Source organism: Alosa alosa, chromosome 14, assembly GCF_017589495.1.
Source record: "Alosa alosa isolate M-15738 ecotype Scorff River chromosome 14, AALO_Geno_1.1, whole genome shotgun sequence".
NCBI classification, from domain to species: domain Eukaryota; kingdom Metazoa; phylum Chordata; class Actinopteri; order Clupeiformes; family Clupeidae; genus Alosa; species Alosa alosa.
Window position 1 is genome coordinate 8,411,360 of NC_063202.1, and position 20,000 is coordinate 8,431,359.

At 46.0% G+C, this 20,000-nt stretch overlaps 1 protein-coding gene and 1 pseudogene across 1 annotated transcript in view; both read left to right on the top strand.

Annotated features, from left to right (window-relative positions):
• The window catches only part of kiaa1549lb (KIAA1549-like b), a 76,449-nt gene that overhangs the window by 9,669 nt on the left and 46,780 nt on the right, over positions 1–20,000 (top strand). Inside the window, exons 2-3 of the mRNA XM_048263685.1 lie at positions 13,093–13,473; positions 18,636–19,097. Of these exons, the coding sequence (XP_048119642.1) occupies positions 13,093–13,473; positions 18,636–19,097 (843 nt within the window). The remainder of the gene's footprint in view (positions 1–13,092; positions 13,474–18,635; positions 19,098–20,000) is intronic.
• LOC125307732 lies at positions 1,916–2,052 on the top strand (annotated as a pseudogene).

The following is a 20,000-nucleotide window of genomic DNA, read 5'->3' on the forward strand; positions in this document are numbered from 1 at the left end:
GCTTCCAGACCCCGAAGACTCAAGCCTGAAATCACAGAGCCCAAGATTCCCTCGCTGGTGCGTCCTCACCGGTCCCATACAGCCAGATTAATGGGACTGCCTCCCCGCTACAAAGAGTGCTCCAGTGTAGAGGTTGCAGCTTATGCTGGAGGTTGTAAGCGTGCTCTGAGGAAATTGCAGCTATTGTTGGGGCTTTGTTGTACTGGAAAGAGTACGGAGGGGTAGAAATGCCTGTGGTCGGCTCTCAAAGGCTTCTCTTGTGACCTTTACATGTCTTCTTCATAAAGCTTGCACCCATCCCTGGTGTTCTCTCTCTCTCTCTCTCTCTCCCTCTATCTCACTCTCTCTCCCTCTTTCTACTTTTCTTTCTCTCTCCTTCTTACTCTCCATCTCCTGTCCTCTCTCTCTCTCTCTTTCTCTCCCTCCCTCCCACTTTCATCTCCTCTTCATTGAGGTCATAAAGCAGGCTGTGGAGCTGTAGAGGAGCCTGGTTTCCATGTAGGTCAGTGTACTGTGGCACAGATTCGGCTGCGCGAGGCAGGGGAGAGCGCCGTCGTCAGGGGCACGTATAGCACAGGTAAGTCCAGCACTGCTCTCCTGCTCTGCTATGCTGCCTGCCTCTGCCTCGCCTCCTAGTTATGATTCTCCCCTCGTCTCTGTCTCAGTGTGGGTAAACACTTTGAAATGGTCCCCGAGGAGCCCCCCACACACACACACACACACGACACCCCCCTTCCACACACATACATACACTCACACCACCCCCTCCACACACTCACACCCTCACTTACACTCTTTCCTCATTTCATCCTTTTCTCAATGAGCCGCTGGCGACTCAGGCCCCATGCACCCTCCTCCCTCATGGATTTTTCATTGGGCTGTCCTCAAGGGGTAAAAACAGTCTTTTCCTTCTTATTTTCCCAGGATGCCATTCGCCAGAAATACGTGCATGTGTGCTCATCAGTTCTACCTTGAGACACATTATTTCCACCACTCTACTGAGCTACTTAGCGACATGTAGCGATAGGCCATCTCACAGGCCCGCCCGTTTTTAAAAAAAGAATGAGTGGAATATTATGGGAAAACCAGACTTTTCTAACTTTATTATTAAACAGTCTAAATTATGCATGGGCTCCAGTGGCAGTGCTTCATTGCTCAATTCATCAGAACCTGTGAAGTGTCAGAGGTGCTCTGGATCTCGGTCCTCGTCGCTGTGCCGCTGGTCATGAAATGGGAGAAGGTGACAGACGTACGGCGCTATAAGGCCTGTAATTGTCCTTGTTTGATCTAGCTGTGTCGTACAGTCAGTAGTGACTGTAGCTGTGAGGGGGGATGAGGAGAGGACACTCTCCTCATAAGATGGGCTTATGCAACACATCTATCTGTGGAGTTAAAAACCGAGAGGATGAATAAATGTGATTTATCGCCATGCAGGATTGATTCGGTCAGGTTTTCTGGACTGGATCCACATAATTTATATAGGAAATTTGATTCAACAATCTCTCACTCTCTCTCTTTCTCTCTCGCCCTCTCTCTCTCTGTCTCACTCACTCATCAGTCCTGGCCTTCACGATTCTTGGGTATACCTGTTGGACTTAATATTGAGTCTCTTCAGTCTTTACTGATAGCATCAGTGTGCTGTAAGACATCCAGTCTGGCCTCTGCAACTCCCCAACTCTCCCAGACAGATTAATGAACACTCTGATTCACTTTTGACTTTTGAGGCAAACTGTTGTTCAATCGTAACCTAATTTTAAACTTGTTTACACCATCTTCAAAACAAACCCCCAAAACACCAGCAACAGACAACCCTTAAACAAATAGACAAAAAACAGGCAACTTCACCCATCTATGTGGTTAAAGGAGCAGAGATTTGTCCTGGGGGTCTTCAACAGGTCTGGTGCTACAGTGACTCATCATTACATCAGTATTACATCATACTTACTCGGCCATTGCACATCTGGTCGTGCTGACCCCTGCGAATTCCTCAAATGTGGGAATCTCAACTGCACAATTTCTGGTAGTGGGGGACTGCGTTCGCGCTCTCCCCTGATTTTTTTTAGGGCAGCCGTGGCCTACTGGTTAGCCCTTCGGCTTGCAACCGGAGAGTTGCTAGTTCGAACCCCGACCAGTAGGAAGCGGATGAAGTGCCCTTGAGTGCCCGAGCGCTGCTGTTGTTGCAGGCAGCTCACTGCGCCGGGATTAGTGTGTGCTTCACCTCACTGTGTGCTGAGTGTGTTTCACTAATTCACGGATTGGGATAAATGCAGAGACCAAATTTCCCTCACGGGACCAAAAGAGTATATATACTACTATACATTATTATTATTAGTTCAGTGGCAGTTGCAGTTGGCTGCCGGGGCCTCAGCCTTGAGCACGGCTAGGTGGAAGGTGCATGTTCCCGCATGATTAGATTCCCCTCCGACCCACACACCTGGTGGCTGTATTTCCTTGTGAAGCGAGGCCAGGTGACAAACGCTTGCCGATGTCTGTACCAGGTGACACATGGACTTTGATGTGGCTGTCACTCATTTGTCAACTAGATGGTAGTCACCTATGACACATGCTGGTATCTTCAGTTCAAATGAATGTAAATCGTTCTTCTGGAAAGCCAAATATTGTGGTACCTGTAAGCATTTTTAATGTGCATTTGTGTCTTCCTCCAACAATAAAGTAGGATTATGTCAAGATGTAGTTTCAGGATCTGGGTAGGTGCTTGGTACATGTATGTGTAACTCAAAATATTTAATTATGTTGGATAACTGTATTATTATTTAGTAACTGTATTATTAGTGACTACACAGCAGCACTTAGACAATTGAAAAAAGTGCAAAAATATCATTTGTTGGCACAAAACTAAATATTTTTTAATTTCAAATATACACCACTTCAACTCATCGTATTTACAAAATTTTACTGTTGGTAGAAAACAGTACAGCAGTCAGACATTGTGTAATACGTTACATTGTGATGTCGAAGAAAGTACAGAATTAGAATGATTTGAATGGAAAGGTGCATATTTTAAGCAACATTCTAAAATTTTGCAATAGTGTGGATGTAGCCTCTTAAAAGGTGCGATTTGTAGGATTGTTACCGAACGTTCTGTAGGCCAATATCAAAACCAAAGATTCTAGAACCATAGAGTCATAGAACGTACTTCCACATATTATCCGGCCTGTGATCTATCTTGCTCTGTTCTAGAATCTTTGATCAAAACACTGGTAAACGTTCTCAAGACTACCAGACGCGAGCCTCTTCTGGGTTGCCAGATGTAATGAAGACTTAGGGCCTGTCGACACGGAGACGCTTTTTAGTTTAGTTTTAGGTTTTGCTTCGTCTTGGCCGAGCGTCCAAACGAATTCTGTAAACGCACTGCCCGAAACCGCACTTTTCTGAAACCTGGTCCCAGAGTGGAAAAATCTGAAACCGTAGCCCGCTTGAATTCGTTTAGACAGTGAAACCGCACATCCTGCTTGCGTATCGATGATGTCATCGCTACACCTCAGCTGCCCTGGACTTGCACTTATATTGCCTAACAATACTAGTTTTCATACATGACATTACCTACGATTACACTCCGTAAGATAAATATCACAACTGGTGCTGCACAGCGCCGATAGCTTATGACTTGGTGGACTGAACACTGTTTTTCCCAGTGTTTTTTTATGCATTCTAGCTACTGTCAGTGATGCGAGAGAACTTAAGTTATTAGGAAAGTGCGTTGTAAGTTTAGGCTACATTAATTTGTGCGTAGTGCCAGTGTCATTAATTTATTTTACATGTCTTACAACATATATGGGCCTACATGCATTCACAGTCGAGTGAAATCAGATATAAGCATACAAAGACGCTTAGAACTCACGTTAAGCCGATGGTAGCAGACTGAATGCAAATGCGCGATTTGATGCAGGCAAACGTATTGACTGTTACTAACATAGGTTTTATAGCAATATTATAAATGTGGCGACAGAATAGCCTAGAGCTTGGGTAAGCCTTGCGTTTAGTAGCCTAAATGCGGTGATAGTCAAAACTAATGTGAATCACGGACTATCCTACAACCAAAGAAAGTAAAGGTGATTAGTAGGCCTACCTGCGTTAGCCAAATGAAGGACGGGACTGCACCCTTCACAAACCGTAAAATAAAGTTTATTAGTTTTACAGTTGACTACAGTTGACAGTTCACCATCAGTCCACACAAACAATTCTGGTTTCCTTGCACTAGCCATTTCGTAAGTAGCCTATTCTGTCTGTTTGTAAAAGCGCAAGTTTTGGTCAATTTCTGTAAAGAAACAGTGCCACCTATAGGCCTGGGGTATGAAGTAACGTGTTGAGTCGTGTTGAGATGGATCCGTTTGGGCCTTAAATATTCTTGATCTGGTTCCAGGGAAGACGGAGGGAAAAAAGATCGGTTTGGTACGTGTGGACTAGGCCTTAGCTAACGTTAGTTGACCTGCAGCTGCTTTATCGTTTCTCCAACCATGACCCAGCTACACATTACGGAAACAGTGAAAACAAAAAATACCTCTCTAACCAACGTAACATATTTAGCTGAAGTTAGCGATGCAGATGAAGTTTAGCCTAGGCTACCTGTCGTGGAGAAATATGGCCAGCTCTGTGTCAGACTTGATATTCTTCGTTTGACAAAGACGTCACCATCTCAGGAAGCTCCTCCGATGTCCACTTCATTTGTTTATTGTTTTAATTTAGGAAATTTGCCTGCCTCTCGTAGGCGTTTATGACTACAACTGACAGCTGTTGAAAGTTGGCCTTTGCTAATTTGGCAACACAAATAGAACGCGCTAGCCCATTATTAATACGCTATTCTAGAATTAATCGTTCAAAACATAAACGAAAATTCCAAGAGATTCCGCCCCGTAACTCATTTTTTTCATGGGTTTCGGGGGTTTCACGGGTTAGAGTAATGTTGTCAAATAAGCCATTACTTCAATTCATCGTGTTTCCTTACTCTCTGACAACATATGGTGATCATTTTTGGAATGGTTACAGTTTATTTTCTATTATTTCCTACATACTGGACCTTTAATTAAATTATGGTTACCAAACGAATAATAATAAACGCCTACAAATGTTGTATACAATACAATATTTAACCAAATACTGATGCCACAAAAAAACGTAAATATTATGATGGTATTTTTTTCAGGTATCCACTCCAACATGCCTACAATATTGGAAGTATACATATCTAAAAATTGTCAGATGACCAGTTGCCATGATTTCTTATCATTCAATGGATGTATTATACAAAAGAACCCCATATTATTTCAACAGGGTGCAATACAATGAAACTTCCCCTGAAATCTGAGGATACCCACAAGGTGTTTATATGTTGTGTGTGTCAGTGTTAAGTATGTGCATGTGTGTGGGTTTAAAGGGTTTATTTCCTTAAAGACATTCCATGTAGCCATCCTTCTTCCCCGTGCTCTGTGTGTGTTGGACGAGCGAGGGTGAGCATGCAAGGACTCCATGACTCACTGGTCATCCACTCATCACATAGGAGGGGGTAAAATACATGGGGAGGGTTCCGGCCCACGGGACGAGATGGCTTTATCGGTTGATCCCCACCGTCTCTCTCTCTCTCTCTCTCTCCCTCATACACACACACACACACACACACACACACACACACACACACACACACATCCCACTCAGGAAAGCTTGGTGTGATTTAAAACATGCTAACAGTAAATCTGTCTCTGGTAACCCCCAGCACTCATGATAGAGTACTGTTGGGAAATGTCAGCCATGCAAGCGTTGTAAGTTTTTCAGGAAGTAGCACGCTCTGCCTCTTTCACGGCAATGAGGAAAGTAACTGATTGCTGTTGCCCTGGCAGCTTTTTGTGCGTGGGAAGTGGGCCTTTGTGGATTTACTGATGTCATTTGTTCCAGTCCAGAGCAGCAGTGATAGCACTAGGCCATGCAGCAGAGTAATCTAAAGCCTGCCACCAAGGTCAACTACCAAGTGCTCACCTTGAATTCCCAATCCACTATCCTTGGCCTGCCTAGATGGCCGCCATATACGTAGATTGGGTCGACACAATCCCATCTCAACAGAAAGATCTGAGTAGTCACACGACCCACGTTGACAGTTCAACAAGTCTGGGCCATTTCATTTCGACCTGTCCGCTGCCTGGGTGGATGGCCATGTAAATGCTTTTTGTGGGCGCAGTGTTTGTCTCTGCGACTGTGTTGTGTTCCGGTGAAACATCTGCTCCAATAAAATCAGGTCGCTGTCACTGGGTCACAACAGGGGGGGGGAGTTTGAGCGATCAGTCTGACCCATTAAGATAAGGATAGGTCCACTGCTGCCCACAGTCAGAGTGCTGGTCTCTCAGGGGCCAATTATATGAGTGAACGGCTCTATTTGCCCCCCGCTGCCACCACCACACCACCACACCCCCCTGCCTCTCCACCCCTCGGGTTTGTAATGGTGTCATAATATGGGTGCCGGAGGCGGGTCGAGAGTGAAAGACCTTCGGCACAAATACACAAACACATCCGTGTCGCGCGCGGAGCAGGGGTTGGCTGTTTATGATATATTGCTGAGCCAGCGCTCTCAGCCCTCGCCTCTTTCAGCAGCCCCGGTGAGCTATCGATCGTCTGTGCTGTTTTTCTCCGCTCCACACAAAAGGTGGGCAGTCTACCGCTGGACCCTGGGGTCTGTGGAAGCAGATTTGACACTGAATGACAGATAGGACAGGGAATAGCTTCGACTCATTCATTAGAGAGGGTGGTGGGGTGTAGTCGAATGTTGGCTGTTTTTCCTGCAGTGGCTCTCTTGGGGGGTTTCTGTCGTGTTTGTGTGTGTATGTGTGTATGACTGAGAGTTTGATGGAGTCGGGGGAGAGGAGGGAGAAAGTAGAGGTTAGAGTGGAAAAGGAAATACAAGAAGCAGAGAAGAGAACAGAATGTTGGAGGAAGATGAAGGTTGGTAACATATGTAAGAGAATCTACAGCACTCCAAGTGATCTGTATTCCAAAGGATACACTGGGATGGAGATATTATATAGGAGAAGACTTTCGATCAGTTGCAGCTTTGGTAATTGAGAGGGAAATTGTGACTGAAGAGTGTGATCTTTACTGCGCTGCCCCTGAAGATGCTGTTGGTTGTGTTAAAATCGGAAGCTTGTGTAACTGCCCTCTATCACCTCTATTCCCCACACCTCTGTCTGTTTCTGTATCTCCCTGGAGATACGCTTCCACATCTCCCTCTCTCTCTCCCTCTCCCTCTCTCTCCCTCTCTCCTTTCTTTCTCCCTCCATCAGGTTCAGCATCAGTGCTGTGGGATGTTATTTTCCTAGTCCAATCACTCTGTTTTCTTGGAGTGCAGTGTCGTGCAGTTCAGACTTGGCCTACATTTCAGTGAATTTACTCCAATCAAAAGAAGTGCAGAGGACAGTCTCAGTCACTGTCCTGGATAGAGTGGAATGCTGGCACAGCTAAAGTTTTTCTCTTTTTTTCCCCCTTCTTCTCTAAAATTACCTCATGTCACTCTCCGTAGGGATCGTCACATACAGTCTATTCAGATTTAGAAAAGCCTTAACTGTTGACAGCAACTTAGTCGGACTCAAGACACTGGTTGAGGAACAATTGCTGTGATGTAGACAAAGCACAGCTGAATGGGTAGTTCTCTCTTTTACCCTCTACTGCTTTCTGCTTTCTCTGTTTTTCTAGCTCTTCCTCTCTTTGTCTTTCCCCTGTCTCTCTCCCTCTTTCCCTCCTACTTTCTCTCTCTATCCTACTCTTAAAAAAGACGGCATAATTAAGGGTGTTCATTAGAATTCACTCTACAGTTCATTTGCACCGTGGAAGTGAGTGTTACCTTGGGTTACAAACGGTTGCGGTCCATAGGACCTGTCTACTTGAGGCCTGTTCACTGTCATGTACGGTTAATTATGATGTTAAAAATATATGCCTGTTTGAATGTGAGAAGCAGCACGACCAGCACAGCATAATGAATCTTAGCTAGCTAAGCCAGCACATTTAATGTGAGAACTGAAAGAAGCCTTGGAAATCAATTGAAGGCAATTAGTGGACAGAGTTTAATGAGTCTAATGTTAGTGCTTTATCTCCTCTTAAACAAGCCATAAGGGAGTCCAAATGGATTTTTGCTGAGTAGTCACCATCTCTTAATTGTTTTTGTTTAGGTGAGTGGGTGGTTGATGATTCCCCCCTGATTACCTTTAATTTTCTTAGTCATAGTGTTATAGGATATAATGAAGACCATTGTTTACCTTTATTTCACGTGGGAAGACTGCACAGGGAAAGGTATTCTTAGGAACAGTAGAGGCAATACTCTATGGTTGCTTGAGTACACCTGTGAGTCTGATGTCAGACGTATCTGATTTTAGCTCGGTGACCAGTGCCTGCATTGTTCTGTGTAACTCCCCCTTTGCTTGAGTAGGGACTAAAATAGGAACGCAAAAAAAAAAAAAAAAAAAAAAAAAAAAAAAAAATCAATGGCTCTACCCAGTCACATATCCCCAGTGGACCGGGCTTGGACCAAAATCATTCCATCAGTCTAAGAGAGCCTCCTTCAGACGCTACTCTCTCTAAAATGCACAGTGGCAGAGCCTAGCCATTTTCAAATGTCTCCACTGTGGGCGGTCGCTGGAGACACAGGCTGTCAGAACTTGGATGATCAGTCCAGAAGTGGAGTGGTGGAGGGCCTTGAAGATTAAGCCAGGCGCAAGCGGACTTTGTTGTACAGAACAAACAGCGACATGGCTGGTGTGACGGCCATGGACCGACCAGGATTAGGAGTCGGAGAGATAAAGCTCTGGTGTTAGTGGCAGAGCCACTGTCCCAGTGTCTATTCCAACACTCTGATGCTGCTTGTTATCTGCCACATGCTCAGGGAGAACAACAGAGATTTTGGTCTCAGTTCACAGAGAGCGCCCTAAAGCGGCCATTTACTCCGCTAATCGCGATTTCTGTATGTTATGATGGACTAGAGCATTTTACAGTTAAATAAGTCATTATAGGTTAAGAGTTAATGATGTCCCTGGTGCTGATGTTTACTAGATGTGATTTGCTTCAATAATCCTAGGAGTAGTACCATATGGTGCCAGTCACCAGTCAAACACTGGTATAATTTATATGTTTCTGCTTTTCCTTTGTAATATATGTTGTATGTGATGTCTGTGTCTTCTGAATGGACCCTGAGTCTGGCTATAAAGTTGATGATGATGATGATGATGATGATGACTGAGGCCCATAAGCGGCCAAGCGGTCACAAGCGGGCACACCTAATCGACTTTAAAACACATGTTGCGATGCGACTGTAATTGTTCTGGGTTAGAGATAGACTAAATGTTACAAAGTGTTTGATTCAAGATAAACAGTGGTGCATTGAACGGCCTGTTGTTCATGCAAGGGCAGCTGAGGTTTTTACAGCGAGTTGTCAATGCTAATAGGATAGCACCTCTGGTACACTCACCAAAGAGTAAAAATGACCTCAAAAGCTTGTTGCACATCATTACACAACATTGGGCCAAACATGTCATTCAATCTTATACGGCTGCACAATTAATCGATTTTTAATCGAAATTGTAATTTGAACTAATGCAATTAGCTAATTGCAAAGGCTGCAATTAATTATGCAGCTCGCAACTCTGTCCCAATGGTTAATCTAGTCACTGCTATGATTTTTATATTTGTCCTCCTTGTCTAAAATGATATCACAAAACAAAATGCAATTAAATATTTTGACTAAAATCAAAGCCTCTCTTCATTGTCTGAAGATAGATAGGTCAAATAGGCTAAAGTTACAGTGGTATCCCAGTGTCCTTGCCTGGAGGTTGGGTGACTTGACCACCATATTGCAGCCGCAGTGAGTCATACCTTACCACTCAGGTTGTTTCTTCACGTTGTGTTAGTGGCTAGCTCTCCTGATGAGCCAGAGGGCTTCAGTGCAGTGTCACAGTTGCTGTTACTGTCCCACCTCTCCACCTCCCTCCCCCAGAGAACTCTTCTTACAGAGAGTTGAAAAAAAAAAAAAATGTAAGCTTGAATTTCCCCTTGGGGATCAATAAAGTATCTACAGTATCTCATCTATCTAAGCAGTCTTAAAGCCTTCTTTTGTGAGGCCAAACATGATCTTACCATATGTAATAAGCAAGGAGTATGTGTGTGTGTGTGTGTGTGTGTGTTTGTGTGTGTGTCGAGGAGTGTGAATGTGTGTGTGTGTGTGTGTCTACAGTATGTGTATGTGAGAGATGAGGGTGTGGGGGGTGGGGGGACGGTGGGGAGTCACGGTTCTATTTTTACTCTGCAGGGCTGGGGGGACTTTGGACTCTGGTGATAGGCTTGATATGAGGACATTAGTTTAGAGTAGCTCATCTCTGGGTAAAACACCCTTGAATGGGAGTATGCGGACCGCAGGCAGGCAAAGCCATTGAGCTCTCTTCCCCTGGCCTTGCTTCAAAGAGCGTGTGCTTAGAAGGTGGATGCTTCGAGTTATGACACTCACTAACTTTCTCTGTTCCATTTTTATAGCTGCCTGTGGAATGCATTCCTAGAGACTGTTTTTGAACTGTTCTAAAGAATCTTTGATGTTACCAAGTTTTTACATCCTCAATTTATATCCTTTAAGCTTCTTTCCTCACAGCGGCATGATAAGCCCCCCAACACAGTGCTTCTCTGCAATTACTCAGACTTTGATCAGCATCAAATGTAACTCTTGTTCACAGATCATTCAGCGTCCAGGGTATTGAGAGCACATGTAGTGTAGTGGCCATCAGCAGAATGGACCATAGACATCATTAGTGTAATAGTGATTATCCTGATGTTGCCCAGCATTAGACCTAAAGTGATGAGCAATCTCCTGCTGCATGCTACTGCTATGGCATTCTGGGGCTCATTAAGCCCAGGTCCAAATGGACACAGATGGGAGCTATGAATAGAGGCATAGAGAGGAAGTCCACCCTGCTCAATGGGAACGAGTGAATGGCTTAGGTTGAGGAGAGAGAGAGGGAGAGAGACTGAGAGAGGGAGGAGAGAGGAGAGAGGAGAGGCTGAGAGAGAGGGAGAGAGAGACTCCGGATAGCACCACAGCTCATATTTTCTGAACATGATTATTATTGACAGGTGGTTGGACCTTACACAATTGGCACCGCCTCCACTCTCCTCTCCCTTCATATCTCCATCACCTGCAATCTATTATAGCCTTTCATCTCTAGTCTCTACCTCTTTCAATAGCTCCCTTACTTCCTTCATTCATCATGCTATCTACCATTTTATTTTCTTTATTTTTTTATTTTCTGTCTTTTGTCTGTCTTCTGCCCTTCCTCCTGCACCACCTCTTTCCTCTTTCATCTTGCGCCCTCCCTCGTCCCCGGTCCGTCCTGCTGGGTGGCTGAGGTGGGGAGTTCCATATGCTCCCCCCTTGTTAGAACAGGTGGCCATCGGCGGGGGCACCCGGTGTCCACAGGTCTGGACAAGCACCCAGTCGCCATGAAGTTTGCTGTGTCGTCATGGTCGCTCCAGAGGAGAGAGAGAGAGAGGGAGAGAGAAGGAGAAAGGAAGAGAGGGAGAGAGAGAGGGAGAGAAAGAGAGGGTCCACTTAATGTCACCCTGAAAAGATTGAATAAGATGACATCTCCCAGTAATGTATGTTTTAGCATTAGGTGTGGAAGAGAGCAGGTAGAATATTAAATATGCATTTACATCAGAATTAATCTGCATGGAGTGATGGGAGTGTTTCAGAGCTCTGTGAAGGGTAGTCATGTGACTGTGTTTCTTAGCGCAGTACATGAAAGGAATATAGGCACCATTTTAATAGGCAAATTGCATCCCTCTGAATTTGTGACTGTATATACTGCCAGCTCAAATATTGCTCCATGTTAGAGTACATCTTGTATCTTGTAATATATTACATCATGGGTTCCATCAAACACAGAGAAAAGTGTGTGGTCAGCAGACTGTTGCCCTGTGTAAATACTAGTGTCAGGCTGGAGCTACTGTGATAAACTGTGTGTGCGCCGGAGGTTAGCTGAGTGCGCCCTTATAGCGGCCCGAGAAAACACATAAGCACACACGAGCCAGCGGATTGTGTGACAGGCTTGCAAATTTTTATAAACGAGTAAAAAGAATCCCCCAGATGGAGGTGTTGAGGATGTCAGGGGGGAACGTTCCGTGACTGGTAAGAGCGCAAAGGTGGCAGAGCAGCGCATGGACGCGTGCCAAGCCATTGACAACCATCCGACAGTGGCAGGCTGCAAACTCTGCAAGTCAACCTCAGGCACCAGACAAAGAAATGTGATACACAAGAGCTGCCTTCTCTCTCTCTCTCTCTCTCTCTCTCTCTCTCTCTCTCTCTCTCTCTCTCTCTCTCTACACCCATTTCCCATTCTCTCTCCCTGAAGGTGACATTAGGATTTTGATAGAAGCAGAAATGGAGATGATTCCAGTCTTAGCCGGATGAGATTTAAAGATGATTGCCATTTAAAATGCCATTCTACAAGATCTAGGAGCATCTGGTGAATTGTGTTATGCAAATCAGCGTCATTGAATTGCATTGCGAGGACCACACAGTGAGAAGTGTTCCTTGTTAAGGCAAATTAGTGACGTGCATATTGAAATTGAGTCATTGTTGTCGTTCTCATTGTTCAGGTGAGATGAATCATGGGCCCGGAAACAAAACCAATCATTACACAATTCTGTTGCCATTTGGGTAGACTGTTTATCAGGCTTTGTGAAAAAACTATTTTCATTTTCAGTAACTCAGCGACTCAGTGAAATTCTACCCCCGAGTACACCTTGAATGTCCTTACGTAACAACAGCAGAGTCTCTGTATCTTTTTTCCCCCTGCAGTTTGGTGAGGGCATCAGCATTTCCATTGACGGGAGGGAAAGAGGGGAAAAAAAGCTGCTAGCATTTTCAACTGCTTCTGGGCGCCTGTTATTGTGATTGCCTTTCTCTGTTCAACGAAGCTGAGCATAGAGATTGAAAATTGCGGCTTGAATTGGCCATAACCACTCAACAGATTTTTTCAGACGCGCAGATTAGCCGTCTGTCTAAATAGCATGACTATAAAATACCTCCTGTCCTCTCCCTCCTTTTCCTTCCAGATGACTCCAATTATGAGACATCGGGGTCTTCGGCCTCACCTCAGGATCCAGTCACCGCGGCGACGCCCTCTCACCTGCTGGCCGGCTTCATGATGCTAGAGGAGGATACGCTCTCGATCGTCCAATCGGATGGCTCGAGTCCTGTAGCGAGCACGCGAGAGCAGCCGGCCTTCTCGTCCATCCTGACGCTGCTGGCCGGCTCGGCCCGGCGGCCCCAGAACCTCATCCAGCCCAGAGGGTCCCCGGCGGGGAACCGGACCACCCAGTGGCGCACCGACGACTTGATCGAACGAGCTGAGCCATCCTTCACCTCTTCTTCTTCATCCTCCTCCTCCTCCTCTTCGATCCTGGGGCCGATCGGCAACTACTCTTTTGGTTCAGGTTTGACCTCCACCCTCAGCATGCGACTGGGTAGCACGCCCCCAGCCCAGTCGGAACCCGCGTCTCATTCCATAACCCCATCCTCAGGCATTGTGTTCGGTGCCAACGAGCCCGTGACACAGTCACGCTCTTCGTCACTCCAGTCATTACGGTCATTACAGCCATCACCATCATTACCACCATTAGCGCAATCACCGCCATCAGAGGACGCTCCGAGCCCATCATTCCCCGTGTCAAGCACACCAGCGGATGCCCATTTCCCCCCATTAGCTCCTCCTCCTCGGAGGCCCACGCTTCACTCCATTACGCGTAGTTCCTCTGAAGCAAGCACTGATGTCAGATCAGTGAGGCTGAGCGCAGAAACAGCCTCGACATTTCGTCTTTCCCGCTACACTACAAATAGCCTACACGCTGTTGTGAGAACCGAAGGAAGGGTTAATGTGTCTGTGAATACCTCTCCCCAAAGAGGGGTCACCAACGAGCGGTCTGTTTCCTCGTTGTACACAGTGTTAGTTAATTCCAGTTCATTTTACACAACAGAAAGAGACGGTAATGACCCATCAAGGGAAATAAATAACACAGAACTTGCAAATGAGGAGCACGTAGCATCTAAAATGCCTACTGCAATGCACAATACTCCTTCAACCCTACTTGTGCGTTCAGTTCACCAGTCTGAATTGCTTGACAATAGTACAAAACTCTTGACGGGTCCAGCTCAGCATACTAGATATTCCATCTTTGATTCAGCAGCTCTTGATCAGTCAACAGCAGCTAGTCAGATCTCCTCTGTGCATGCTGATGGTTCAGCACATAGTTCTAGCACTGCAAGAGCTGCGCATGTTACAGCATCTGACACTTACAAGACAGCAGGGCTAGTCCCTGCTTCTCCTCCTGTAGTTTTGTCTGCAAATGTAGATCTGACCCAAGAGAAACGTAAGCCAGCTGAAACAGTAAAAGATCCTTTGACTTTCTCAGCAAAGGCCAGTGGGGTATTGGGCAGTAATGGCACAGAGCCAACAGCAGGTCCTGTTAAAGCTGCGGCTTCAGCCCTAAACACACCGCCACATGTCCAGCAATCAACCGGCGGTCAGACTCGTATAAAAACATATGGTGATGCTTTATTTACATATTCATCATCCAGTGTGGGAAAAGATCAAACAATAAACAGACTAATCACACACTTCTCAGAGCCTGAAATTAATTTATTCCACAGTGCAGGGGCTGAGGATGGGGTGCTGTCTAACAGTTACAAGGGGGCAATACCAGTCGCTGCCTTTGATACAACATCTGTCTCTACTAATGCAGCGGGGAATGCTGCAGTGATGATGGCTACATCTCCATCTATTTCTTCCAATATGAAATCGGACATGGTCAGAGAAGCATCCAGAACAGAGCAGCCTACGCTAACAGATTCTGTGGAGAGTGTCTCGCCTCCAGGCTATTTAATACTTCCTTCAGGTGAAAGAACCCCTAGCTCAGACACAAGTTCCATCAGTAGTCATAGTGATGGCAGTGGGGCTATTGAGGAAGTATTTACCCCCAGTTCACTAGGGCAAACCAGCCTTAAAACCCACAGTGACACTGCTCTCAGTTACTATCCTGCGACAGAGATGGGGTCAACTCTTAACTCACGTTTGACCTCAGTGACCTCCCCTCTGACCTCCGCATCCACATTAGTGTTACTTGTCTCGCCCTCCACTCATGATTACATCGACGTATTAGACAACCAGGCCTCTTCGTCACAACCTGAGGGTCTGACCCTGCCCTTATTAGCCAACCACAGTCATGTCCCCTCTGGAGCCGATGTGCCAGCTGGTCCCCTCGGGACAGTGTCCCACCCATCGACCACTGCCACTGCAGGAGGCTCGGCCAGCAGAATGAGTCAGCCCCTTGGACTCTCCCCGGGTGCTGTCACTCTGTCAGAGCTAGTCAGTCCCTCGCTGTTAACAGCACAGCTGCATTCTGATAGCTCTCTCACAGAGACTGCTGGTATCAGAGGCCTGGTGTCGACTCCAGCAGAGATCCTAAGATCCACTCGCTTAACGAGCTCCGTTCTGAAACTACCCCTGCACAGTCTTATAGAGCTGAGCACAGCGTCAAATCACGGTGTGCTCAGTGCAGTCAAAGAAACGAGCAAATCTTCAAATCACACACCACCAAGCCCAGGACAGTCTAGACAGCCGTTGTGGACGAGGAGCTATCCTGAGATGCTCTCCCTCGCAGCACTCCGCGGAAGATCAGAGGGCTCCTCGCGCCCCGACAGCACCACTGTCTCTGCGAGTTATGAAAGGGATCCCTCAGCAGGGGCCTCAGCCAAATTGCCATCACTGCATGTGACAAGGCCTCTCCCCGCAGACACCACCGAGGGGCCCACTCGTTCTTCCCCTTTGCCTCCGTTTCTATCACGCGCTCCCAGCAAGGCGGCACAAACATTTACAAGTCTCGTCGTCTCCTCCTCCTCCTCCTCCTCCTCCTCCTCTTCGTCTGCTGCGGAGGAATGGAGTCGAGAGCGGGTCGGGAGTGTCGCTGGCGCCACTGCTGCCGTCGCCGAGGAGACGACACAGGCAATGATGGTTAACGCTTCTCAGTCTGGCTCCGGCTTAGCCAGGCCCGCTTATGTAACTTCGCCTGTTCACAGCTCCCGCACTGAGACGAGAGAGAGAGGGAGGAAGTCTCACTCATCTGCAGCCCCCTCGGTCTCCAGCAACTCAGAGAGATATGGAGACATAATCAATGTAATGGACTCTAACACGCTAGAGGACGCTGTGAGGTCAAGGGGATACACGTTCAGGGGAGATCCCAGTACGCTAACCACGAATCAGGCGTTGACCTCTCATTCTGCTAGGTCCTCATACACAGCTTCTGAATTACAAGAGACATACACTCATGAACACACAACAGTGTCTGAGCCCCCATCACAACAGCAGTCATATGAGAGCGGCGTTACCTTAATTAACAACAATTCAATTCATTCCATTAGTATGTCCGAGCGTTCAACGGCCTCAGCTGATTCATTGCTAGACACACTGAAAATGGATATTAAGTACAGTGGGAGTGAAGTTGTGGTACCGCGGGTTACTGAGGGGCAAAACATGCCTCTGTCAACCCCAAGACACATGTCTGCTCTTATGTCAGATAGTACATTGCCATTTAGGACTACTAAAACCAACACTGCTGAGCAACATGACACAAAACCTCAGGCAATGCCTTCTATGTTTATAGTGACTCAGGCAATGCCTTCTATGACTCAAGGTAATAAACCTGAATCAGATATACCAGCAGTAAGTTCAACAGAGGCAGAACAGAAACTATCACCAACAATTCACTCCTTAACCTTGTTTGAACAAAGTCTGGAGAAAGGCAACAGTGCTACTCCTTTGCAATTTAACACCAATACAAAAAATCATATTTCTGATAACTCTTCACTTATTGATGCTGTTTCTTTCTATGTGGGAGCTATAACTCGATTGCAACATGGAACAAAGCTGTCTTCTAGAAATACCCCAATCTCAAAGCCTTTCATTACAGCTCAGAAATCTGATACTGATGTAATTTCTGTAGGAAGGACTTATCAGTGGTCTTCATCGTCAGTGATAGAGAGCTCCTCCTCACCTGGAGTCACCTTACCCCCAGGTCACATCAGCAGCCTACCTCTGGCCAGCTCCAAACTCACATTCACCACTAGGCCATCTGGGGTAGTGTCAGTGCAGTCATCGCTGACATCTGCCTATGTCACCTCTTCATCTCCAACACCATTGATAATGTCATCACCACCACCACCATCATCATCATCATCATCATCACCATCATCATCACTATCGTCATCATCATCATCATCATCATTACCACCACCATCAGTGCCACTGACACTCTCCCTCACATCCCAGTCACTCCAGACTCCACTTCAATCACTGTCCTTGCCATCTACATTGACCTCATCATTATCCTCCTCTTCCTCCTCCTCATCATTATCATCATCATCATCATCACCATCATTATCACCATCACCATCTACACTGACCTCGCCACCATCATTATCCTCCTCTTCCTCCTCATCTTCCTCCTCTTCATCATCATCATCATCGTCATCATCATTATCACCATCACCATCTACATTGACCTCGCCACCATCATTATTCCCCTCTTCCTCCTCATCTTCCTCCTCTTCATCATCATCGTCATCATCATTATCATTATCACCATCACCATCTACATTGACCTCGCCACCATCATTATCCCCCTCTTCCTCCTCCTCCTCCTCATCGTCATCATCATTATCATTATCATCATCATCATCATCATCATCACCACCACTATCACCATCACCAACTACATTGACCTCGCCACCATCATTATCCCCCTCTTCCTCCTCCTCCTCCTCATCGTCATCATCATTATCATTATCATTATCATCATCATCCTCATCATTGCCACCACTATCACCATCCCCATCACCGTCATCACAATCACCAGCTCTGAACTCACCTCTGAGGCCATCATTACCACCAACACCACTCATTCCCTACCAAACACTACTACTGTTATCACCATCCTCTTCTGCATCAGCACAATCATCTGTCTTATCCCCAACACTGTCCCCTACATCACCATCACCACAAACATTAGCACCATCACAACATTCTTCATTGTCACAATCATCACCATCACAACCTCCTTTCTTGTCACCATCACCATCACAACTTCCTTCATTGTCACCATCATCTTTATCATCTTTATCATCTTCATCATCATCATCACCATCATCATCATCATCATCATCATCAACATCACAACTACCTTTATTGTCACTACCAGCACTAACTTTATCATCATCATCTTCATCATCATCACCATCATCATCATCCTCATCATCATCATCAACATCCAGCTCTTTATTGTCATACCAGCCTCTTTATCATCATCATCTTCATCATCATCACCATCATCATCATCATCATCATCATCATCATCACCATCACAACTACCTTTATTGTCACTACCAGCACTAACTTTATCATCATCATCATCATCATCATCACCATCACCACCACCACAATCATCATCACCAGCAGTGGTTTCTCCTACACTGGAATTGTTTAGTGAAGCATTACACAGCACTTATCCTCTTGTAAAAACCAATGAGACTCAATTTCTCATTACAGAAGAACCAGCAATGGATGATTTGCTCACATCCAGAGAAGCAGGTGATTTTTCTAAAGAGAATGACTCTAGTGCATCCCCCTCCCTGATGAGGATTACAGACTCACCACCTCCATCACCTGCACCAGCAACCCAGAAGACCTTACTCCAGTTCACCACCATGACCTCCACCACAATAGCTCCAGCCACAACCACTACCACCCTGGCTACAACCACCACTCAATCCACCACCACTACAACAAGGCCCACAACAACAGTACCAACCACCACCACAACCACCACCACGACGACTGCAGCACCACCCAGGACGTCAGCCCCAGTGCGGCCACCAGCCCGCACCTTAACCATTCAGATCCCCAGGACTAGTGCTCCCAGGATAACCACCACTGTTCTGACCACCACCACCACCGCAGGGCCGCCACCACCCAAGTGCAACATCACCAACCGCATGTTGGTAAAATCAGGTAAAGATCAATGCAGACAGGGTAAAACAAGAGAGGTGGAGGGGTGTACTACTCACACCTTCATCTGTGCCAAGGGGAAAAAATTGGTTTAATTATCAGAGGATTTTATTTATCATTTTATCACTAAGGCTGTTTTCATGATAATTACTCTGCTGTGCCTTTCTGGACACTTCATTTCTGGCATGTCCTATCTTTTCTGTGATGTATTGATGCTTATTCTTCAGCACTTTATATTGAAATTTTGACCTATAGTCAAAAATACAAAATACAAAAATGATTGATTGATAAATAATGTCTTTGATGTTATTAATTGCCTCTGTTGTGCCTTCAGTTTGTCCATTCACCTGTCCTATCTTTTCTGTGAGCATTTGATGCTTATTCTCCCAAAGGGGCTTTATATTGAAATTTTGACCTATAGCGACAGTTTGTCCATTCACCAAAGGAGGTGATTGATAAATTCTCAAGCCTCCTTTGATGTTATTATCCCAGGCATTTTGTTCAGACCCTGAGGAGGAGTACAGGTCAGCTGAGAGCATTCTCAAGCAGAACCTCCCAAGGGGCTTGGCCCAGGCATTACGAAAGGCCCTGAACGACAGTGTTTCCAAGTACACCTTCACAGGAGAAGGCTACTTACTGTAGATACAGCATGTCGGCTCCGAGTGGAGCCTCTTGAAATGCGAAGAGATGCAACGGCACCGCAGCAGAAAATCTTATGTGACAGTGACTAGAATACTCAGTTAAGACACCAAAGCTCTGTAATGTCAGGCTGTCCTCTTCCCCCTCCCCATCTTTCTTTTTCTCTCTACTCCTCTTTTGTGTGTGTTTGTCATATCTCCTCATCCCTTTGTTTCTGTGTGTGTGGGGGAAGGTCGCCAACCATGAAGGATTGCTTTAACGGCCTGT